The sequence below is a fragment of the Azolla caroliniana genome, unplaced genomic scaffold, assembly GCF_043228905.1.
Source record: "Azolla caroliniana isolate FFs.n. ecotype wild unplaced genomic scaffold, voAzoCaro1.0.p SCAF_2, whole genome shotgun sequence".
In the NCBI taxonomy this organism is placed as follows: domain Eukaryota; kingdom Viridiplantae; phylum Streptophyta; class Polypodiopsida; order Salviniales; family Salviniaceae; genus Azolla; species Azolla caroliniana.
In genome coordinates, this window is record NW_028230437.1 from 27,269,838 (window position 1) to 27,296,032 (window position 26,195).

General features: G+C 40.2%; 1 protein-coding gene and 1 long non-coding RNA gene across 4 annotated transcripts; one reads left to right on the forward strand and one right to left on the reverse strand.

Annotated features, from left to right (window-relative positions):
• The first annotated feature begins 1,368 nt into the window (after positions 1-1,368).
• LOC147867969 (uncharacterized) lies at positions 1,369-5,667 on the forward strand. Of its 3 annotated transcripts, none has more exons than XR_015529400.1 (3): positions 1,369-1,446; positions 4,635-4,787; positions 5,531-5,667. It is a non-coding gene; the product is annotated as an uncharacterized LOC147867969 (long non-coding RNA). The 3 variants fall into 3 exon arrangements; XR_015529399.1 differs by lacking the exon at positions 1,369-1,446 and adding an exon at positions 2,211-4,439; XR_015529401.1 differs by lacking the exon at positions 1,369-1,446 and having other exon boundaries at positions 2,211-4,664; positions 5,531-5,660.
• On the reverse strand, positions 5,233-12,154 carry LOC147867970 (uncharacterized). The gene is made up of 6 exons (XM_087315893.1): positions 11,777-12,154; positions 10,904-11,057; positions 10,215-10,402; positions 9,443-9,680; positions 8,638-8,939; positions 5,233-6,098 (listed from the first exon to the last, which is right to left on the reverse strand). Exons 1-6 carry the CDS (start codon positions 11,993-11,995, stop codon positions 5,586-5,588), a joined length of 1,614 nt encoding a protein of 537 aa, XP_087172019.1. The 5' UTR covers positions 11,996-12,154; the 3' UTR covers positions 5,233-5,585.
• Positions 12,155-26,195: the final 14,041 nt, after the last annotated feature.

Below are 26,195 nucleotides of genomic sequence, written 5' to 3' on the forward strand. Positions count from 1 at the left end.
GGTGGAGGCTATAAGTCAAGGTCCATTACATAGCATGGTTGTCATGACACCAAGAACCAACACATACTCTTTGAAGGATAGAAAATGATGATAACGAGATTTTTAATAATAGCCAATATATGTACGAATCGATTTTCATTATTGAGCCATGAGGTATGCATTCTTTATAGCATTTGTCTAATGGCATAAAGAAATCTATATCTCCCATATAAATTGACAATCCTACAAGTTGATTTCTTCTTGAAAATAGGATTTTGGAACTGAAATATGTTTCACTACTATGAGAGTGATTGAATTATCCTCTATTGATCATTAAATAGAACAGATGGAAGGTAATGATCAATTTCATGAAATGATGACATAAGATACTGTACAAGGGTATGTGGTTCACCTCTGCCCAATTGTTGTTGTTCTCGCAATGTCGAATTGTAGTAGGAACCTTGTGGTAAGGTTCTTGCTCACCGAGTGACCCTATCTCAAGCATTATGACCCCTATATAAGTTACTATCTTAAGCAACATGAGAATGGGTTAGTGTTGAACATGATGGGATTGAAGAAATGCCACTTGGGTTTTGTGAGGTTATACAAGTATGCGAAAGCAATGTTTGATGAGACAATGGGAAAAGTGGTGTCAAGGACTTTGCAAGCTGAGAGTGAGCTCAATTGTGTCTTGATGATGTGGAAGTGCTTGAAATGGCATATATATATATATATATATATATCTTCTTCTCTCGTACAATGGTTGAATGCATGTGCTCTTCATCCTCCCCAAAAGAGTTGGTTCGATGCAATGGCTTAAATGTCCTCCATGGAACTAGCCAGCTCTCAAGACTCATGTACATACTCAATGATTGCTTCCTTGGCCTTGTGACTCATGTACTTGGTGAACTCCTCTGTGATCTCGTGCCCTACGATAGGAATGTTTGAAAGTGAGCTCAATTGTGCCTTGATGATGTGGAAGTGCTTGAAATGGCATATATATATCTTCTTCTCTCGTACAATGGTTGAGCGCATGTGGTCTTCAGCCTCCCCAAAAGAGTTCATTCGATGTAATGGTTTAAATGTCTTCCATGGAGCTAGCCAACTCTCAAGACTCATGTACATATTTAGTGACCGCTTCCTTGGCCTTGTGGCTCATGTACTCAGTGAACTCCTCCTTGATCTCCTGCCCTACAAAAGGAATGTCCGAAATGCGGGATGCTTCAATACCTTGGGACATTGGAGGGGTATTATATGTAATATCATGATTCATAATATATATTATCTCAACCCTACCCTTCCAAAAACCTCCTCCACTTTTTAATAATCTCTTTCTTCTGCCCTTCCACATTTCCTACTACTTCTTCTTCTCAATCTGTATGTATGTTAGTATGTATGTATGACCTATAACAGAAAAGAAGTTCTGTGATTCTAGATCATCCAGGCTTGATCCGCCAAGCTTTACCGGTTCGCTTTATTTCTTTTCTTTCTTTCTTCGTTTCGTCTTTCTGTGTTTTCTCTTGCGTGATTTTATGGTCAGGTTTCTGACAGGGTTTTGAAGAGTGAAAAGCTGCAATTTCTGAGGAAAACTTAACATTGTTTAGACGAGGAAAATCAAATGTTTTGAGGCAATTGTTTTTGGAAATATGTGAATAGAAAACTATCTTGACTACATTTTTGCAACGCGTGAACAGAAAATTACAATTTTTTGGTGAAACAATTAAAGTGTTTTGACATGAATCGGCGATTTATTTGGTTGAAAATCGCAATATATAATGATTGGCTTTTTTCATATTTACTTATTTATTTGAAACGCGTCATCTATCTAGCACATCCCGAGTTCTTGATATCCGTTTCCTGCTGTAACACGGAGGTGATTATTTAAGAAGCTCTGAACTTTTAAGGCTTTTTAAAGTGAAAATGCCACATGAAGGTTTTCTTTGGTCGAAGCCAGTTCATTTGATTTCGATTTCGTAAATGATCAAAATAACGTTATGAATTGTACATTGTACTACGGAGCTGAGAATCATAGCTTTTGTGTTCATATGCCTTCTGTCATTGATTTTCTTTGAATATGTGCTTTTCATTCCCCTTTTGCCTTCATATTAAATTCGTATGTTCAGACTCTTGGTTTATGATATAAGCTGGTTTCGTGCGAAATCTATTGAAGTCTATATAATACGATATATTGTGGGATATTTATAAGTATTTAATGTTTCATGGACTATATAGTATGCATCTCTTTTGAATTCAAAATTGGAAAATGTCCAATCCTTTGATCCAGGAAGGGAACATGAAAACATCTGACGTTGTGGTTCCTCCAATACTCCAGTCTATTCCAGATGCAATTGTGGGTATCTCTTGTTCTGGTTTATGTATATTCAGGTAATGTAAAAGATTCAGGCATAAGTTTACTGAATAGATTTTATGTCCGTGAAAGTTTTGGGAACCAGAATCTACCAAGGATGGATTTTGGGGACTGAACAGGTCCAGGATTGTAGAGTTGAAATCAACTCGAAATGTGAAAACCCTAAACCCAGATGAAAAAGGTTCTGACATCTGATACATCCAAACTGGAACATGTAGAACTGGTGTAAGTTTTGATGCTGGTGTTAGAAGAAGCCATTCATTTAAGCAAATAATACATCATATCATCCTGGTACAGACTCACGAATATTGGTAGTTTGCTATATAGTTTGTTGGCTGGTCATCTTATCAGACAGTGGTCAGACAGGGACATCTAGTCACCCATGATTTTTTGAGTTTAGTTCACAATCATATTCCTGTGGGTTGGAGTTGTTAAGGAGTTCAGACTTCATGCCATTTAAGGTAATCAATCCAGCTGGTAATACCAATGTTTCTAACAGTACAAGAGCCACAGCTGCTACGAAAACAGCAATGGCAGCAGTAATTATGACAAGCACAGCTTCCATAGAAACAGAAACAGCAACACCAATAACCACAACAGAGTTCCATTGCTTCCTTTGGTTGAATTGCTGAGACAGCAATAATTTCAAACCCTTGTTCATGTAGATCCACCACAGAATAACCTTTTTGTGTAGCTTATGTTCAAACAAAGGAAGGATGGCTCAGATGTTGATTCTCAGCAGCCTCCTGTTGGGACTTATATAATGGAACAATGCATTCCTAATCTGCAAAGATGGTGAAGTCCGAGAGAAGAACACCAGCCTTGCAGGCTTCGCATACGTGTTGAGACGTTTTACATGATATTGATAATTCAAATCTAAGTTCTCAGATAAATTGATCTATTAGGCTCTTATTTATTTACTAGACTTCTGAAGTAAATGGAGAGAAAACCTTGAGAACAACCATCAGATTATTCATCTTTATATTCATCCATACCATATTGTTCTGGAAATGCCAGATGGGTTGAATGAGTATTGTGAAGTACCCGAAGTGAGTGCCACTAGGAAAATAACACCATCCATAAGACCAAGGTGAATACTTGAGATACAAGAACATGCAGAGCAAGAAGTGCAACAATCATGGGAAATGAAAGAAGAGTCATATGGTATAAATGTTGTATCAACTGAAAAAAATAGTGAATAGTATGATCCTTGGATAATCCAAGATGGGATTTTCAGGAATGGATATCAGATGCAAAATATCAATGATTTACTGACTCAAAGTTAGTGAGGAAGGAGCTACTGGAGGAGGCTTGAAAGAATGCAAATAGGATCCAAAATACGAATAGTTTACATGAGTCAAAGGTGAGTCAAAGGTGCCAAGTCATGAGAAACTGAAGATACTTTTAAGAATGCAAATAAGATGCAAAGTACAAAGGGTTTACATGACTCAAAAGATATAAGAAATAAGCAGAAACTAGAAGAAATTTTGGGGAATGAAAAAAAGATGCAAACTGCAAATGGCTTATGTGAATCAAAGGTACCAGTGGTTCGTTTGATGCAAAGATACAGAGTAAGGAAAACGGGATGCCTTTTCCACGACTACTACAATTACTGAAGTGGCTAGGCCAAAAGTGTTGAGGTTCATAGAAACCGTCAAATGGTCCTTATACAAAGACTCATGAAGATAATTTAATTCAGTGTGGCTACTATGGTGATAAGCTTGCTGTTTCTGTACCGTTTTCATCTGAGGTTCTTGATTCTGATTGTGGGGAGACGAAGAAAGCTAAAAAGGGCAAGTGACACAATTATTCATGAATCAGAGAAGAAGGTTAAAGAAGAGAGGAGAGAGGAAACGGCTGCCAATTGTTCATCAAAAAAAGCCACGAGTCCATGTGATCCCAAAACACCTTTTGACATAGTACCTCCAACAAATCCTGGAGAACTAGCACATTACCAGTGCCCCTGTCAGCAGCTCAAAACCTAAGAAGAGTGCTTTGACGAACTTTTCTGGGATTACTCTGATGTCCCTAAGATTAATGGCAGCAATGAAAATAAGACTTCAAATGCGGATAAATAAATTGTCACATTACAGTATGTATAGAGATTTAATGTTTTTTTCTATTGTTAGCTTCATTTATTTCTCGACTCTCTGAGACGCTAGACAATGGTCTTATAACTGTTGAAGAAAGGCCAGACTTCCAAGCTGACATTGAAGAAGGAATCCTGAGAAATTGCTGAGGATATTGCATCCGGACACAATTAACACTGACTTCACATCCTTTGCAGAATCTTCTGCATTCAAGAACCTATCCACAGGTACGAAGCATAAGAAGCAAAAGGCTGCCATCACGTCTAGGCTGAGGATATTGCATCCGGACACCATTAACCCTGACTTCGCATCCTTTGCAGAATCTTCTCCTTTCAAGAACCTATCCACAGGTACGAAGCATAAGAAGCAAAAGGCTGCCATCAAGTCTATTGAATCATATACTTTGATCTATTTTATTGCGAGTTGTTTAAAATCATGGGATATTGCTCATGCTGATAATGCTATGTTGGATTGTAAGACATTCTGTGCATAGTATAAAGGAAAGAAAAAGAAAATTACATGCAATGATGGTATAGGCAGTATGCTTTTTAAAGTAATGAGGTTGCAGCAACCTAATTGTATTGTAAATGTGGTTTCCAATTCTGAAAATTTAATTTGTAGGTCTTGCATGTCAAAGATTTATGCTCATTTTCTTTTGAGGAGCCAAAGTTGGAAGAAATCCTTGTCCTGATACCTTGTCCTTTCAAAACATCATTGTGAAAGAGAGACTTATAATTATCAAGCTCATAATGGGCATGGAAGCTAGTCAATTATAACGGTTGTCTAAGACCATAATGAAGGAATGAGCTTGTCTCATAAAAAAAGCCTAGGTGAAGAAATTAATGAATGATAATGCTCATATAATCTATCGCCAAAAAGTGAATGAGAACATAAATAAGTTTTAATATATATACAAAGTTAGGTTATTGTTTGATGGATAGCTTTGGGGTGTGTAGATAAATCTGGTAATTTCATTTTTGTACACCTTAGCCCTTCCATTGAAGGCTAAAACCTAGTGTTTTCATTGTGGAAGTGTGCAAGCATTGGTTTTTAATATCTAGCATGATAAGTTGGCATTTGTCTTATTTTGTAGGATGTGAAAAAACATTTATGTAGATTCCATTAGAGGATGAAATGGTTTATAAGGCTCAAGGAGAACATGCAGTAAAATTACAAGATCCATTCGAGTTTGGTAGAGAGAGACGAACTTCACAAGCCTCCACATCTAGCCAAGTATCAGGGGCCTCATCCTCATATCGTTCTTGGGCGGTTTTAACATATCGTGATGCACGATGGAAGAAGCCATTGTAACGACATTGTAGGCCGGCTGCGTGCGAGTCAGCCAACAATGTATCTATAAGAGCCTCATCATCTTGAGCTGAATGAGTACCATTTGTTTGTTGTTGTCTCATGCGGTCAACGATGCGTGCTCGGAAGACCACAAGGCTCCAAGTTGATTGGCCACTACCCATGAAGGCCTTAGCACGCCTGCATAACTCTTGTTCTACCTCAGAGATGGCATGTCCACTCCTCCTATGCACTAACTCTGCAATCTCTGGCTCTTGTTCGTAGCTCCGACCATCCATGAGATTGGGCAAGCCCATGATATTCCTCCACAAGCCAACCACTTGGACTCCCCTTCTCTTCATTTCCTCCACCACCTTATTATGACAAAACGGAGAAGATATCAATCTCTTTCTCTCTCATGATAACTACAAGACATTGACACCCACAAGGTCCTAATCTAAAAATTTGTCACAACCTTCCTCATCAGGCAAGGAAAAATATATAGCCTTGCTATACAAACATAGACCTCAGCTTGATGAGGTTGGATGTGAATTTTGTCTTTTGTTTTTGGTAGTAGTGTTAATATATTAAAGCAAAATGACAATACAAAAAGTGTGGTTTTCACTATAGCGATGAGGATTTTTTGTTAGTGTTTCTCTCATCCATACATACATGTATGCTTATGCCATAAATGTTTGCGTGTATAGTGTATGGTGTGTATACATATGCTATGTGTATGCATGGATGCATATGCATATATGTATGTATGTGAGTACATATGAATGGATGAATATAATATGTTTGTATGTGTGAGAGTTGTGACAGTTTATGTAAATGTATGAAATATTAAGATAGATCACTTTGTTGTATGTTTGAAATGGATGCATGACATCCATGTCTTTGATGCAATTCATTATGAACATATGCTCAATTTTCCAACTACAGAATTATTAAATCAAAATCTATTAACTGTTTGTTCCAACATCTAATACTTTTTCAGACAAGTAGAGTAAATGAAAAGATGCATACCATGTTAAAATAGTTAGTCATGTAAATATGAATTGCATTTCACTCAAACTTCACCTTCCAACTTCTGTTGTTCACTCCATGTGAAATAAACATAGGGTTCATATACACATCATCATGTATATGCACATATACCTTTATTACTCACTTTGTTGGAACTTGGAACATATAAAAAAAAAAGCCCATTGTTGACATTTGTACACAATTGCATGTATTCCCCAATTTCAGACATAACACATGCATCATAGTTATGTAAAATTGTTTCCATTTGCTTAAGATTCTATTTCACAAACTTTGTATTCATTTTGTTCTTGGATTTCAATTGATGTAAATTAAAGTATAGAATGAGATAAAGGTTTTTGTCTAGAAAAAAATTGAAAAACCTTTTTTAATGTGTTACATCGACTTTTGAGGTAAGTTGAATCCCTTTCCCTTTAAGAAACTACGTAGTCCAATCTATTCAAACAGTGTAGGGTGGACCGGTATTGTCATCATAATTGAGACAGCTTGGACAAAGAGCCAAAGAATATCATCATCAATAAAATGAATCACTCATTACCAATGTTTTTGTTATGACATCTCTTGGAATTAACTACCTACTTTGGGTAAACAATGGTAACATATTTCTTAGGAAGAAGGGAATGTCATGGCACATAACGTGTCTAAGATTTAAAGTTTCTATAAAAAATTATAGAGGTAATTTTTTATTGGGAATTGCATAAATGAATTCGAGGGATGCCTTTGACGTTTTGTATCACACGATCATTCCGTCATTTAAATAACATCTATATATAACTACATATAAAAGGGGGATGATGTCCGTCTAAGAATTCCTGAGTGAGACATATTGATATGTACTAACAAATAGTATACATTCATAACTCTATTTTCAAAAGAACTAAACATTTCAAAAGAATGTTATCATTTAGCATCAGCTATTTTGTCCATGACAATGTACATTCTCTATTCACATGACTTTATTTTTGTTTGAAAGTGAAATAGATTTCTAATGCATCTAGCATATTCAGTTTAGATCTCTTGCTTTCATATGAGCTTTCGCTTATGGGTAACAACTAGGCGTCACTTCGAAAGAGGAGAGAAACTACATTCTTGAGTAACAAAACATTGTATTATTAAGACAAAGGACCCATGAAAAAAAAAAACATATTTTAATATCTAAGTTTGATTAAAAATTGGATGCTATTAATATAAACACACATGGACATTAGGTTCATCATAGTTTCTCTAGAGTTAATTAGGCTACCAAAATGGATCAAATGACTCTAATAATGTGTCATCAATTCTATGAGATGATACATAATGGGCCAACTTGTTTTTTATAGTGGGTTTTGCAAGGGGTGAAAGGATACGTGATGATGAGGTTGCCACAAAAACTCAATGGATAGGGAAAAGAAGGGACATTAGCTTCAAATTTCGGGCGGTTTTCAAGGGCTAAAATAAATCTTGATGGCACATGAGATTTGAATTACTGACCACACAATGCGAAGTGGGATTTTTCCATGTAACAACTTTGGCTCCCCCCCACCTTCCCCCATGGAAACCAAAACATGATTTTTATTAATAACACTTAAATGTGGTTTCCCATGTGAACCCAACCTAAGATATCATGCATTTTCAAATATGTTTCTATTTAAGGCTCTTGATTTAACACAAAAACAATCTCTCCCTTACTACATTGGATTATATGGTGGTTTCAAAAGTCATAAAGTATGATCCTTCTCATACGCTTGATCTTGTCTTGTAGATCGTATGATTGAACTTAAGTGTTGCACGAACTTTAGAAAAAGTTATCTAGGATTATAACACATGATAAGACACATGCACACATAGCATGCCATTGTGCTTAGATATAAGTAAAACAATTACCTCTTTGACTAATGTTTGTTGAGTCGGTCCCCTCATCCATCCATCAGTGGCAAGGTAGATGATGCTCACATTCTCCTTAATGGATTTCACGTATATTGCTTCGATCAGATCCACTTTTGATACTAAAACACCTCGAGCGCCATCTCTTGGGCAGTTTTCCTTTTGTAAAAATGCATATGTCATATTGAGATTTTTCATTATAGGATGAAGTCCAGAATCAATCACCGAACCATCTCCACATCGTAGAAAGCATAACCCAAGTTGATGATCTTTGCAAAGGGACTCCTCAAACCTCCAATGAACTACACAAGGTTAAAGCCCATGTCACAACATGTAGCTAATGATTGTGTGTTTGAGGACTTATAAAGTTGCGATTGAATTTTTATCGTAATTATAATGTTTAATGTATTGAATGTGATACATGTGAAATGATGGCACCATATAGTCTTTTCTTAAAATAAAACATGTTGTTTTGTGTAAGCTTTTCATACATGCAAATATCTTTATTGAAAATATTGCTAAAAACATGTTATCAACAAAGTCGAAAGTTATTTGTTGTGTTGCTTCATATGAATGCAAAAGTTTGGACGAAAAGGAGCACGTGAAACAACTTTCAATACTATTATATGCTATTTTGCTTCTCATGTATGCAATTGTTTGGATAGAACAAAACTATAGTGTATGAGAAATATATCTGCTATATTCACAAACCAAAAATTTATTTGAAGAAATGGTTGCAATAAATCTAATAAGAATTGGTTTGATACACGTAAGAGAAATTGAATTGAATTTTTGTTTCCTGTACCTGCAATAAAATCTTGATTTGCACCAACCATGATGTTTTGGAGTGTTGTAGCATCCATGGAAATGGATTTCGATGGGTGTATAAATAAAGAAGGGGCAAGATATGCACCCCTCCATCGAAAACCCGGAAATAAACCTCCCATGGCCACACATTTCTCGTCATCGTAGTCATTGAGAGCTTGCTTTATATGACCGATTGATGTCCAATTGACATACGACCATGCTAAATCATGAGTTTTCTATGGACACACAATCATCCATAAAAATAAGTATGGTTCTAATGGTAGTAGTCCATACTTCCTATAATTAGTTTTAGATTTGGATTAATATCAACAGTTTTATTGCCTCTATAATATAACCTTCAAGAAACAATATGAATTGCCATACATTTAATATGTTGTCGAATATCATGAAAGTAATGCATGTGTAAACACAACGTGCCAAGCATTAATGTTTTAACAATCTAAAAGAGTTTTACGCCATAAATGATTGGTTATAATTTCAAGCTGTCGTATTGAAACATTCAAAATTCATATGTAGTGGAATATGTAGGTTTTGGGTTAAAGTATTGTGTCATGGCTTTGATTACATAATTGAAAACCCATGGTTATTTTAGATTGAGCTCATGGAAGCTCCCATTTTGCATCCATAGAAAAAACCTTAAAGCATTGTCATTGGTAAACATTTCACAATACAAAGAAAGTAACCGATAAAATTGTGCTTCAAAAGGAAATTCTAAAAAAGATAAATGGAATTGCGAGAAATAAGCTTACTGTTGTTTCTGAGTCCCACTTCCAATCCTTAGTTAATGAGGAGTAACTCTTGTGCAACCACCATACTGCATCTATATTCTTTTTGCAAGCTTGTAAGCACACTTCCAATGATGATGTTTCGACAAACTTGCTTAATAATTCCATGTCATAACGTTCTTCCATGGTAAGGCCACCCTTAGGTAGTTGCACTAGTGACATCAAATAATTATAAAATGTTGAGTGTATTCATTATATGGAATCTCAAGATTGGCTTTCAAATAACAAACTTATTTTAACATCTTAGTGGATCAAGAAAGTGCTTACAATTTCCCGATAAGGAATGGAGATGAAGCACTTGCATGCTTATTGGTAAATGTTTCAATGCATTCAAGTCATAAACAATATTAGAGGACGAGAATACTTATTGTCGATTATTAATGAACCCTAAGGAGTCTCCAATGGAGTATATACCCCAACTACCTAAATATCTTTCATAAAAATACATCGCAGAACAAATGCCGGTTGGTATATCCCTAATTAACAAATGTTGCAAACAAACCAGTTAAGACACTACATTGTCCTATTGATTAAGAAAATCATGGACAATCGACCAACAATAGAAGACAAAGCATTAAATTGGTACATTATGTGAGGACGAGTAATAACTATGTATAAGAGAACTAATTCCTTCAAAGTCGAGTTTCTCTTACTTGAATGTCTAGGAGGGCCATTGAAGAAAGGAGTCAAGCAGAGGGTCCTATGAGTCGCACGTGCGACCAAAGCAGCTCCCATGTACTCCATCAATTGGTTATTATCACCCACCACGTTGCTTAACATCGGCACTAGATATTGAACATTGTCCACCTATTCATCATTTCAATAGATCCCCGAGAGTACCATTATTTAGTAAATTCATCTAATAATATTCAACATTCATCAAGTTTGATTGAAAACCTACCCCTTGTTTATATTTTCGTTTGTTGGGATGCATGGCATGCAATATGTGTTTTGCATACTCTTACACACAAATGATGCACTATCATACACTAGTACCAATCTACTTGTGTAGCTACCCCTCCCACCCCATGACAACATTGTCTCATGAGCTTTCCACATTCATGGATAACACTCCAATGACCAAGGAAACTTCTAATGCATACTTCATCGACTATACATGTTCTGTTTCCGAGTTAACCTCTACAGTCCCTAGGTCATTTAGATTGTAAATTCCAACCTATCCAAGCTTTGTCCACCATACACTTGAAGTTCCTGTAGACTTGCACTGCTGAAATTTACCCATGTTTTGTTTCATAAGATATGCCAAATTATCTTGCAACATGGATACCCCTCTTTCGATGAAGATCGTACCCTCTAATCAATCCAACCTTTGTTATTATTGTTAACATATGGAATTGCATTCTTAAACAAGCTTGCACTCATATCAGATTATCTGAATCAGCATGTATTCAATTTAAGCCAATTGATTTAATTGAGTAGAGCTTATTTCAGATCTATGTCAACATTGATTGATCATATTCAATTTTGTACTCTAATAACATTGTGTATCTTTCTTGATTAAGTACCTTGGTCGGTTCGTTCACATGTTTGTGCTCGTGTTCCTTGATCGATTCCAAGATGGGATCATTTGGAGTTTCTAGATTCGGATCGCTCGGTTGGAATAAATTCGCCGCCAGATCAAGGATGGTAGATGCGCTCCATGAAGACACTAGAGTAGGATAATTACAAAGCAGTGTGAATTGTGCAATAAGAACCAATACACTCTTAATCCACAACTTGCCCATGATGATGGTGTAATTATGGTTAATGAGGTGCTATGCCATAATTAACCATGTACATGGGGAGGAAAAGAGCACTAATGAAAGAATGGTGTTGTAAAGCGTTGTCTCCATGTGTTTGAATGAGACAATGAAGGAACAGAGTTCTAAAACATTTAGCTTCAATTGCCACAATTGTCTTCATAAGGCTAATTTCTATCGTTTTCATTTCTTGTATCGACAATACTTGGTTGTAAACAGGTCGGTTTCAACTTTTTTAAAGCAAGCTCTTTCTTCGGACCCAATTCTTAGTGTGTATGATCTCACACTAAAATATGGGAGGGTTTTGTGATGGGCATTGGTCACTAGTATATCAAACCCTTTAAAGCTCGATGACACGCAAACCCACCACGAACTTAATGTTTCAAAGCTCAACCATATTTATATGTTTGAGTCTAGAATTTTTGTATGGTGAGCTTACAAGTCTCCTTGGAAATCATTAGTAGCCGGAACTTAGAGTGTGTGTATAGGTTATTCACTCACATTGTGGTTAGGCACGACATTGCCTTACGTATTTAATTACATATTGATGGTATATGCGTTGTCGACATCAACCAAAAGATGGAGAGTTTCACTTTCTCGAGACTTTCAATGGAACTTTTTTGTTTTGGCTCTTCTCCATAGCGTACACATGCCAGCTATTGAGACCACAAGAAAAGTTTAAAGGTTTCTTATGACATGCTTCATTTTCTCCCTTGCACGAAGATTATTTTATCGTCCATAAGAGATGCTCTAAGAATTGCTCCTAATTGTTTTGGCAAATTGTTTACTCACTTAAGTATATTTATTAGCCTATCATTAGTAAGATAACAAAGTTTCCATCTAATGGTGGTTGAGTTGAGTTAAGCTATATTTATCATAGGTTCACTAAAATGTGCAGTATTGATGGGTATTAGCTAAGGAAAATGATAAGGCATTTTCCGTCTCACATGTGAATATTAGAATAAAAAGCACTTTTATTTTATTCCTTTATGTTTCATGGAGTAGTTCTTGAGTTCTTTTTATACCACGAGTCTATGTTTTTCAACATGTCTACATCTATTTGGGCCACTTGACTAATGCGTTTTGAAATTATTAAATTTGGTCACTCATTCATGCTCATATAATATGTAATGCAACAAGCAAGCTTATTGGAACATGCAACAAAAGAACTTATGCATTTATGCTATCACTTAATGAGCATTTGTAAACATGTCATTAACAATTAGTAACGGTTCAGTTCGGTTCGAGAGGGTCCAAACTGAACCGAACCATTATTTTTTTTTTCCCAAACCGTTAAGCCATTAAACCGGTAAATCCGTGGTTTCAGTTTTCAGCTTAGGTCAAAATTTAAATTATTTCATTATTTAAAATATTTAAGATTTCCCTGAAATGTGAGAATAAGGCATGAAAATGAAAAGATTATTTAAAAACAATTAAATTTTTTTTATTTAAAAATAAAAAATAAAAAATAAAAAACCGTTAAACCATTTAAACCGAACCGAACCGTTTAAATCGTTAAGCCGTCGTTGCTGATTGTTACATGTCATCTCTACACCGTTAAAGAAAAACATAAAAGGAATTATATTCTATAAAAACATGTTTTGTTCATGCTATCTTGCATTTGTCGCCCACCTTTTTTCTCGTTTCCATTGTTTTACCACCCATTTTTATTTTATTACTATAAATATACATATCTGTATTTGAAATTTAACATGTATGTGCTTGCCCAAAGCCTAATCACACATGGTTTAATTGTGTATTTATGACTAGTTTTTTGTGTGATTAATAATCTATACTCTGAGCAAATGCATATAGATGAATTTGACACATAAGCATATTTAGATCATTTTTGTGTTTATATACATGTTAGTTTTTTTCCCAAAAAGACGTTACTTTCCTATTAGTTAGGAGAATTATATACATGTTAGTCGACGGTTGTTTTGAAGTGTGAGCTTATAGAGCAATAAAGTGGAGAAAACCTTGTTTGTTCCTTGGTCATAAGTTGTTTCAACAAGAGTGGAATGTGCGCTAGTTAGAGAGGTTTTGGATCCTCTATTTTCTATACAAAATCTTCACCCATTTGCTAACCTTTATAGTTAGATAGTTGGAATAACATCAAAACTTCTATCATTTTCACCTTTTTGATTACTAGTAGAGCAACATGAAATCAATCTAAACTTTATCCAAATGAACTTTCCAACAAATGAGTGTACTAAGCTTGTCATAAAGCTAAAAGTAAATGTCAAACTATTATGGCATTATCATATTGCACCTTTCCACTAAATTCACAACTCAATAAAGTGAACTATTCATTGTGATTTTTTGTAGTTTTATTTTTGATGGTGTTACACTTGAACTTGATAACAACTAGTTTGCAACATTCACTCAAACGATCCCATTTCAACAATCACCTTTTGTGTCATCCAAATCTAACATTGTAAAATTTACTTACATAGTAATTGCCCTAGCCACATCCCCAACCACACTTTTCAAGGTTTCAACTTAAACTGGTTTTACCAACATTTGTGTCCACAAACAGTATTTTGTCATGCTCTTGTGGTACCATATTCACTTGGTTGTCTCAACCAACCTAACCTAGTCCATATAAATAATTCCCTATGTATGCATGGACATCTTAGAGAAAGTGTTTAGAACTCCAACTTGGGTTGGTGTTCCTTTTCTGAGCCTCGGGCATAAGTGTAATTCGCTTTGTGAGTGTTGAGAAATCAAGCAACCCAAGTTAAGGTTAAATGTAAGTATCCTTCTTTATATTGGCGGCTAGTTGGTGGAGTACATTTCTACCCACTTAGGTTTTAGTAGTATTGTTTTTGAGTTGTAACAAAAAGCAAAAAAGAACTAGACATGTGTTTTTATTCAATTCAAATCTCTTTTTTTTTCGAAGAAAGGGTGCTTCCCATTAGTTAGGTAAAATGCCTTTATAGACTGATATGTACACCAATAATGTAATAATAGACACTCAATAGTTTTATCTACCACATTACCCTATATGGTACACTCCTCTCTATTTATCATTGAACTCCTCTAAAACTGATATTTTGATCACGAACAAGAAAAAGATATTGTAATCTTCATTTGTGTTGATCATCTTGTCACCTGCAAAATCTCAAAAGAATACCATACATACCTTCATGGTTGGGCTGCCAGGGCGGATATAGCCATTTAGGCGTGGAGATTGGAGAAGAAAGCTTGGATATCAGAAGACCTTTGTAGATTGAATGCATTGTACAACCAACAAGGGGAATGCATATTTGGTGCTCGAATTGGATGTGTGACATCTGGCCCACCATAGCCTCTATCACGTTATGGAACATCTAGAAATCTAGATGCAAAGCATATCTCTCGAGAGAAGAAAGTCGACCAAGGGAGAAAATCATTGCTCTATGGTATGATCTAGCAACAAATATTCGAGCTCAATATGAAGAGTTGCAAGGCTCTTCAGACACGCTGGAAGATGTGAGACTTTCCTTTCAACAATCATGGTCGGATTCGCCCTTGGTGGACTATGTAAAAAGTGTGCCGAAGTGGTGATATTCAATTCAAATCTTCACTTTGTAACAAGTATTTTTTTTTCTAGCCTCGATCTTTGCTTCTCCTTTGTGATTTCTCTATATGGTAAGAGGAAGTTTATTTTATGAATTTGTTTACATGGTACCAAAAGCTTGGTTGTGACTGTAGTCATCATCAAAGGACTCCACATTACTTACGTAAACAACCCTTTTAAGTGCTTATAAGTGAAGAATAAGGTTTCAAAAGTTGTGAAATAAATGTGATTGAAATTTTTGAAAATTTATAAGTTGGGAAAAATTGCCTCAAGTGATGTTAGAAGAAAATCATGAATACCCAAGTGTTGTGGAAAGTCATATGACTAAAGTTGGAGAAATTGAAAGTTCTATAAAAGGTACATAAGGTACATTGATAAGAAAACGTGGGCTACAAAATGACTTACAAAGAATGCAAATAACATCATAAATTCCACTATTTCAAAATTTAGATGGAAAAATCCTTTTTGCAAAGGGATAATAAGAATTCATTAAGGGAGACAGAGAGTGAGAGATGCCATAAGAACTTCTTACCTTCTTTTAGGGTTTCATTTAGGTCTTTTCCGTCAGCGTCATGTGGGTTGGGTCTCTCTTTTCGAGTGAAGGTTTAGGGTTCCCAGCTTTTGGCGGGTTTTCGTGTTTCGTTAGTTCCCCACCTTCGGTTCAGTCTGGTTGAGAGCTTGTATGCTCTAAGGGTTTCCGTTCGTAGCTCTGTCTCTTGTGCAAGACCCCACTCACGTAGGCGAGCCCGAGTGCTCCCCAATTGGCGGCTTGGCGGCAGACAGATGTTGTGCTTCAGTAAGAGGGCTCATCTTCAGCGCAAGGCTTCCACTCGCGTAGGTGAGCCCGAGTGCTCCTCGACTAGAGCTTGAGTGTAGACGGCCATTTTATCTATTCGGTATTGGATCGGCTTGAAACCGGCGTTGTAGCTTGTGTCCCTTGTAAATATATATAAGAAATGCTCGAAACCGGCATTGTAACTTGTTGAGCAAGCAAGCTTAATCGGATCTGAATCGGCTGAATAAGCCAAAGCTAGATCGGCATCCAGAAGGATGAGCTGGATTGGTATCCGGATGGTATCCCGAAACACCCCTATTGGAAGGCTTTACCGATTCGGACATGTCGGTTGATACAGATACCATCAGCTCTACGTCCGGATACATCATGACCTATTCAAGGGGAACCTTGTCGTAGCAGTCGAGGATGCACAAATCCGTTGCATTGTCAACAATAGAAGCGGAATACATGGCGGTTGTAGAAGCCAACAAGGAAGTAATCTAGATGAAGGACTTCATCGAAGAGCTAGGAATCAAGCAGGGGGAATACCGGCTCTACTGGAATAGTCAAAGTGCCATCCACCTTGCAAAGAACGCGGCCTACCACTCCTGGACCAAGCACATCCAAAGGAGATATCACTGGCTTCGGGAGAAAGTAGAAGATAAAGAATTTTCGTTGACAAAGATCCATACGAAGGAGAACGGGTCGAACATGCTAACCAAGGTGTTGTCAGCCGACAAGCTAAACGCGTGTCGGTGACGGATCGGATTGGCAAGACATCGCATGCCGGAGTGAAGGGGGAGTTTGTTGGGAAACCGATCCCTCCGGATGGGGATCAGAGAAGTAGAATAAAAACGAACTGGATCAGAGTGTTTGGAAGGATATCCAAAAACCGGATTGGTGAATCCGGTATGAACCGAAAGAGAGACAAATATGTAAATATGTTTCGTATGGGCAACGGTGTGAAAATTGCATGGAATGTACAAATTCGAGTGTGGTTCTTCACACACAATATGAAACAATAATAGTGAAGATATTATTTTATATTCGTTTAATATCTTGGTATGAAAAGATAGATGTTTTCAAGAGCTTCCGAATGCATTTTACTACATGTGAAATGGACAACTTAGTGTGAAGTTATGTGAGTGTCAAGAAGAAGAAGAGAAAAACAAAATTATGATATATCCCACATAGATAGGAAACCATCAGGATTCAAGAGTATATAAATAAAGCCATATCTCTTTATATCTCATTTATGTGTTAGGAGCACAAAAAGGTTGGGTTGTATAACTTGGATGAATGGATACGACCAAGTTGTTCAAAATGGTTTTGGAGAACTGGAATCAGACCAGATGGAATACGGATCGAACCGGTCGGGACCAGACAGATGGATCGGTTGGGTCGGTTGAATAGGTTGATCGCGATGCACGATGTCTTGAAGATTTTTCGATGTGAAACGAACAAAATTGTCTAACGGTTCCATCGGGTCATTGGAGGTCAACTAAAGATATAATATGCAGTTAAACATTTGTAAAAACAAGACTAAAGCCTTGTAAAAATTTGTGTTTACAGGGGTGTAAGTAAAAATTTAAACATTCCACCTCCTACATAAGAGCCACATGGCTTACCACTAAGTTAAGTCATGACTTTAGAGTTATATTTTTATCATTGTACTTTTCATATGTAAAATCATATACATGAAAGCTTGGATGAGTGACATGGCAAACATGCATCGCATGCATTTCATGTGTTACGTGCATGTCTTGCACCCTCCCATGCATCGTATGCATGGGGGGATCTATAAAAGAATGGAGGTTAAGCAAGATGGGACTAATGAAGAAATTGGGGAAGAAATTAATAATAATAATAATAATAATAAAACAAGTTATCCTAATGGTGATGTATCTTGTCTCTCAAATCTAAAATCAAGGGTTTAATCTCAATCTATCTCAAATCATTTCGCGCTAAAGCTAGTGCAAACTTCGAATCCTTCCTATCCAAAACCCCGACGGTTCCGCCTCACGATCCATACATAGTGACGGATTTTTCACGACATAACTAAGTGGTGAACCCGACATGAAAGAGGCGGTTTAAGGATCAAGTCAAGGATCGACCAATACTTGGAGATGGCGTCCTCAAGCAATCAAGTGGGAGAGTTCGAAAGGATGATGCTAATTGTCGAACAAATGATGAGATCTCGGGACAACAATGCGAGCGTGGAGAAGGCTGTCGACCGTGTCGTGGAGCTCGAGGGTCAATTTGACGAAAGGAACATTACGAAGTTCCTTGATGCATACAGAAGGGAGATGAATCAGAGGGACGTGTCTGAAGCACGTCAAATCACAAGTTTCAAGAGAGTGGTCACGAACAACATCCAAAGACACATCATCGAGCTTCAAGAAGCCAAGACAACATGGTCTAAGTTCGAGAAAGCAATAATAGCGGAGTTCGCGACGGAAGATTTGTCGAGGATGACTCGACATGCCTCGATGAAGTGGATAGAGAAGAAAAATAAGAAGATGAGTGCCTCGAGGGTGTACGACGAGTTTGACCATGTTGAGCGAGCAAGCTCAACCGGATCCGGATCGGCTGAATAAGCCAGACCCGGATCGGCATCTGGGAGGATGAGCCGGATTGGTATTCGGATGGTATCCAGAAACAACCGGCCGGATCGGGGAAATGGATCAGGGAGATGGATCAGGGAGATGGATCGGAGAGCCGGATTTGAACGCGAACCAGAAGCCTAGTAGTAGCCTAGACTACTAGGTAATCATTGTCACGTAGTTAGTGTCAGTCGCTCGTATGGGCATTGAAGTACATAGTACTTCTGTCAGTCCTTTTGAAGACTTATATAAATAGTGTTGTTTAGCACGATGTATGTAGAGAGTTACAAAGTGTTTTTATTTTTGAATCTATGTTTACGTTCTGCTGTCTCTGTCTCTCCCACGTATATTCTTTGTGTATTAAGCTTCTCCATTAAACCTTCATCTTATTCTCTGTTGCTATACAGCTGAGCCGGTTTTTGGTCTAACGCTTCCACACACTAACATTCACATGGTATTAGACCACGAGGGTTGAGAACCTCTGCAACCGACACTTGCTTTCATAGACGAACCCTAGAACCCGGTAACAACAGACAGAGAGAAGATATGGACAGAGGAATGGCGAGTTCACTCCCGACAGAGAAGCTTGACCGGAGCAACTATGCGTCCTGGTCATACAAGATGCACCAGTACCTACTGGTGCCTGGATATTGGAGCTTCGTGCAATGAACGAACGAGGTAGTGCCGGAGCCGACACACGAGGACTTCTCAGTACGGGAGCAAGGAGCGAGCTGAGTACTGTACTGCCTCGCGTCCTGTGTGCACGACCAAATGCTCAGCTACATAAAGGATGCGAAAATGCCGAAGGAGGCTTGGGGAAATCTGAGGAAGCCTTCGGACGCTACGCAAGCAAGGGGAGTCAAAGCGGCGTTGGAAGCCGACACGGAATGCTGGTATTGTGGAGAAAAGGGCCATAGGGAAAGAGAGTGTTGGAAGAAGCGCACCAATTCGGACAAATCCGGATCCGGAAAAACCGGTCGGGAAAGTTGGCAAAGCTCGCACTACGTGGAAGGATCGGAGGGATCCGGAACCGGAAAAACCGGAAAGGGGCTAGCCTTCGTGATGAAGCACAAGGCTAACTTGATGAAGAAGACTACTTTCAGATCAGAGGAGGTATGGTATGTTGATTCCGAAGCATCCAACCACATGACGAGCCATGAAGAGTGGTTCTCCTTTTTGGAAAAACCGGAACAACTGGGGATTGTCGGAACTGGAGACAACTCCCCTCACCCGATTGTGCATGTCGGAGAAGTTCCTTTAAGCCATGTCGGACAAAAGGGGAAGCTGATGAATGTACTACACGTTCTGACTATCACAAAGAACCTGGTGTCGGTCAGACAAATCGTCGACTAGGGGATGCATGTGCGGTTTACGCACCTCGGGTGCTTCATCGAGGAAGAGGACCGGATAATCGCGCAAGGGCGCAGGGAAGGGAGGATGTTCATCCTCAACACAAATGACATTGGCACCGCCATGTTTGCCAAAGGACAGAAGATTGAATCAGACATAGATCTCTGGCACAAGCGGATTGACTACGTCAATTATCTGACGCTTCAAGACTTGCAATCGAAACAAGTCGTTTTCGGTTTGCTGAAATTTAGCGGCCAGAAGGCCGAAATTTCTGAAGCCTACCTACTTGAGAAGCAACACCGGCTTCCATTCCCCACCTAACGAAACCGGAGCCGTACCAAGCTTGACCTAATCCATTCGGATGTATGGGGACCGGCATAGAACGTTAGTCTTGGCAGGAGTCGATACTTCGTCTCCTTCATTGACGACTATAGCTGGCTCATGTGGATCTACCTCATCGAATGGAAGAGCAAAGTCTTTGAATGTTTTTGGAACTTGCAAAGCTTAGTTGAACGGGAAACAAAGAGGAAGTTCAAGTGCTTGTGGTCGGACCGACCATTTCAACAATTATTTGAAGTAGAACGGAATTCGAAGAGAATTCAGCTGCAGATACACATCGGAGCAAAACGGTTGGCCGAAAGGCAGAGCTGGTCGATTGTCGATGCGGCAAGGGAAATGCTAGAGGAGAAGAGCATGCCCCATTTCTATTGGGTTGAGGTGGTCCTGACAGCTGTCTACATCCAAAACCGGATCGGTGACAAGGTGTCATCACAAGAGCTGTATTTCGGGCGCAAGCCGAATTTGAGATACCTTCGGATATTCGGTAGCATAGCATATGTGCATGTACCAGATGAGAAGGAGAGGAAGCTTGATCCGAAGTCGGAGAAGTGCATCCTGGTCGGTTACTCGCATAAGCAGAAGGGGTATAAGTGTTATAACCCCCGGACGAAGCAGGTCCGAGTAAGCCGAGATGTTGAGTTCGATGAGACGGCATTGTGGTACTCCCTACCGATTCCAACTTCCGACTCTGAGTCCTGACCCAATCTTAGAGGATGAGGCCAGTGAGCCTGAACTGGTCAAGATAGAAGATGACGAGCTTGAGACTCTTGAAGATAGTCCGGAATCGTTTCAGTTGAGCGGATCGAACGAGCGACTGGGTCAAAGTGACTAGTCCAATGAGGAACCGACGAGTAGTGGAGACTCTGTTGTGCTCTCCCCGCACAAGGAACCGAGGAGACGGTTCACGCGCAAAGAGAAATAGAACCAGAAAATGTCGGAATACGAAGCTAGCAATGTTGAGTTGGATAAGAAGGCGGATCTTCGGGAATGAAGTCCGAACCGGCCAAGAAGGGCCCCAAACCGGGTGATGACAATGAAAACGATTACTTGCGGAAGCGTTAGAAAACAGAGGAAGCAGAGAATACACATAATACACGGGAGAGACAGAGAGAGCAGAACGTAAAAGCTATATATTCAAAACAATATAAACACTCTGTACATACAACTATGCTCACTAGCACTATTTATAGAAGTCCTCGTGGGACTGACAAAAGTACCGCGTACTTCAATGCTCACACGAGAATCTGACACTTACTACGAGACTATAACTGCCTAGTAGTCTAAACTAATACCAGGCTTCCGGTTACCGATTGGATCTGGCTAATCGGCTCCCCAGCTCACCGGCTCGGTTGCTCACCGGCTTACCGATCCGTCTCGCTCACCGGCTCAGGCTTATCCAGCCGATCCGGCTCCAGTTGAGCTTGCTGCTCAACACTCCCCCTCAAGCTCAACTTGAGGTTAGATCCTAGTGTCAGCCTCTGTGGCAGTCGGTTCTTCCAACTGACTTCTCTTGGCGTCGCTCCGCCTTGCTCGCGCTCCTCGTCCGGTCCGGTTCTGTTTGTCGCAACCCCTCTTGTTCTGTGCACCTCGACCTCCTCGGTTCTCTTGTCTGCTCAACAGGCCCAATTCAGTTCCCTTGCTGCTGTGACTTCGACACGTCCCGGTTTGCTGATTCCTTCGTGTTGGCGTCGACTTTTGCTGCCTTCTCGTCCTCTTGGCCTTGAATTGATCTGGTTCTTCTGAATCTGTCTGTTGAACCGAATCGACTGTCTCTGATTCGTTCCCGCTCTTGTCCAAATCGGTTGCTCCCGATTCGTCCTCTAGTTCTAGGAACTTCACCACATCGGACCATGTCCAGGTCTTGGCCTTCTTCCTTTGGTCGGCTTTGTCCTTCTTGACTCTACCGCCGCTGCCGCTTGTTCCGACTTGTTCGGACATGTCGACTTCCCTTGTTGATTCGGCTCCTTTCTTCTTCTTGACTCTCCCTTCGTCGGTTCTTCCCTCACCTCAATTTCCACACAGGCATCAACTAGCGCCTCCACCTCAAATAGTGTATGGTTTGTTGACTCTGGTGCGTCCAACCATATGACGCCTCATGAAGATTGGTTTCGGGAACTGTATAAACTCGATCAGCCCGGATATGTCGAGACTAGCGATGACACGACTCATTCAATATAGCATATCGGGAATGTCCCATTTGGAAATGACGGGGACCAAACTTACCTCAAGAATGTCTTGCATGTCCCAACAATCACGAAGAACCTGATCTCAGTAGGTCAGATTGTCGAACAGGGAATGCAAGTACGATTCAACAATGACGGTTGTTTTATTGAAAAAGACGATCAAATAGTAGCCCACGACCGTCGTGAAGGCCGTATGTTCATCCTCGAATCGAGTGAGGTAAAGTCAGCCATGTACGCAAAAGGCTAGAAAGTCGAAACCGACTTAAAACTGTGGCGAAAGAGAATCGGCCACATCAATCTCTAGAAGCTCCAGAACATGCAATCGAAAGGAGTTGTAATCAGACTCCCGAACTTTATGGCAAAGGAAATTACAGGCGTATGCGAAGCATGTCAATTCGGAAAGCAACGTTGTCATCCATTCCCTAACGACTGGAATGTGAGCAAAGGGATCCTGGATGTCGTACATTCAGATGTGTGGGGACCAGCCCAGACAACAACATTCGGCGGATGTCGATACTATGTCACGTTCATCGACGACTTCTCCAGGAACACCTGGATCTATCCGATGAAGCAGAAGAGTGAAGTGGTCAGGCACTTCCAAACATTCAAGGCCGAAGTCGAGAAAACTACGGGTCGACATATACACTGTCTTCGATCAGATGGAGACAAAGAATATTTTTCGGATGTGTTTACGGCGTATCTCCGAAAAGAAGGAATCCGACAAGAGTTCTTGTGTTGACACACACCTCAGCAAAACGACGTAGCAGAGCATAAAAATCGCCATATTGTAGAAGTTGCACGAGCCATGATGAACGAGAAGAACATGCCGAAATCATATTGGGCAGAAGCAGCAAATACGGCCATATATCTCATGAATAGGTGCACAACCTCGAGAGTACACGATATAACTCCCCATGAGAAGTTCTTCGGAAAGAAGTTGGACTTGTCACATGTCCGCATTTTCGGTTCTATCGCGTACGTACATATTCCCGACGATATTCGGCAAAAGCTTGACCCAAAGTCAGAGAAATGTATCGTCGTAGGATACTCACTCGAACAGAAGGGGTACAAATACTACAACCCATCTACCCGAAAAGTTCGCATCAGTCGAGACGTAGTCTTTGACGAGTCCGCATCCTGTTACGCACCAGAGAATACTTCGACTCCGCTCGACGCGGATGACACCAAAATAAGAATAGAAGCCGAGGATTGGCTCATGTAGATGTTCGAAGACAGCCCAACTACGACACAGCTGAGTGGACCGCAAGAGCCCCCAAGTGATAAAAGCACATTTCGGCCAAGTCCAAAGCTAGACAAAGGCAAGGCGAAAATGCAGGAATACGAAGATCCTTTTGATCTTGACAGTGAGTTCGAAGGCCTTGACATTCACACGGACAACGTGAAGAAACCTCTAGAGTCCGCAAACGACAAGCCACACCGATCTATGCGTGAGAAGAACCCCGTAAACTGTTACGGCTTTGATGAAGGTAGCGTTAGTACGAGAGCGAGAAATGCTTTCTGAAGCCGTGAAGGATCCGCGATGGGTTAATGCGATGAATGAGGAAATGGAAGAGTTATGTAAAAACGAGACATGGGATCTCGTTACTCATCCCCCGAACAAGAAACCGATCAGTTGTAGGTGGATTTACAAAGTGAAACATAACGCCGATGGCTCTGTAAATCTCTTCAAAGCATGGCTCGTTGTAAAAGGATACACGCAAACACACGGTGTCGCGTTGTTACATGCGTGTGTGGAGAATGAGGCGGGACCACGGGGGCCTTGGACCGAGAAATAACTGAATGAGAAGAGGGGAAGGAAACTACCGATGTACTTAACATGCGCACAAACACACAGATTCAGAGGAGTTGTAACTAACTCTGAACAATGGAGACAGAACGAATGTATATGTATATATAGATCATGGAGTTACAACCGGCAAGTCGGCGAGTGATAGGCGCCTGCACACACACACACGCACAGAACACGAGATGGAGACTCTGCCAGAAGCACTCGGGCGTTCCGCGGAGCAGAGTTAGCCTCCCGAAAACCTGCACAGAACGACTATGGAGATGACAGAGGAGAAGAGCTCGATTCCAGTCCGGCAACAGTTCGTTCTCCACAAAACGAGACCCCCCCCCCCCCCCCCCCTCCCCTTCCCCCTTCTTTACAATACCTCTCCCTCTCTTTTATACGCGCACAGACACACGCACAGACACATAGATTCACAGGAGTTGCAACTAACTCTAAACAATGGAGACAGAACAAATGTGTATGTATATATAGATCAAGGAGTTACAACCGGCAAGCCGGCGAGTGATAGGCTCCGACGCCTGCACACACACGCACACGCACAGAACGTGAGATGGAGACTCTGTTGGAAGCACTCGAGCGTTCCGCGAAGCAGAGTCAGCCTCCCGAAAACCTGCACAGAACGACTATGGAGACGACAGAGGAGAAGAGCTCTGTTCCAGTCCGGCAGCACTTCGTCCTCCACAAAACGTGATCCCCCCCCCCTTCTTTACAATACCTCTCCCTCTCTTTTATAGCCCAAGGAGAGAGGCCGTTACCACCCGTTACATCATGTTTATTCCCTGTCATTTCGGACAGGGATATGCCTCGATTTTCTCCCTAATGAATGCGTGCTACCTAGGATTTCACCTCAACCGACTTATACCTATCTACATACTATACAACAAAACTTGTGCCCACGTGTAAGGGCCGGTTTACGCACGTTATACCCGGTTTTCGCCTAGGGACGGTTTTCTCCACGACATCCGTCCCCACCTAACCACGCATCCACCAGTATGCGCCAAAATTAGACTCTTGCCGGAGAAGACCGGCCCACGCTCATCCTTCTTCTTCCGGATCGACATCCGTTCCAAGCCGATCGTTGTCGCCATCCAAGTCGTCTGGGTCTAGTTCAGTCTCGTGCCGCTTTTTGAATGCTTTGATCCTTTTCCCCGCCACCGGTATCGTAATCCTTGTCCCGTCGAGCTCCGCGAGATGGTAGGTCCCATTGTCGTTGGCGCTTGTCACCACATAAGGCCCGAACCACCTTCTTGCAAACTTCCGCATTGCCCTATGCTAGTTGTCGAGGTTGCTGTCATACACTAGAACCCAATCGCCTTCCTCGATCTTCTTCGGTCTTAGTCAGTGAGTCCGATCGAACTGTCCTTTGTTCTTTACCCTCGCCACCCGTAGCTTCTCTGCGGTTCGGTCCACTTCCTCTGGTCTTCGCTCCAGCTGCCGAATGCGTGCTGCTAACAGCTCCTCCCAGATCATCTCGTCTTTCCAGTCCACCACGACCCATGAGGAGATTGTCTGCTCTGTTGGCATGATCGGCTTCTGCCCGTACATTAGCTCTGTCACCAT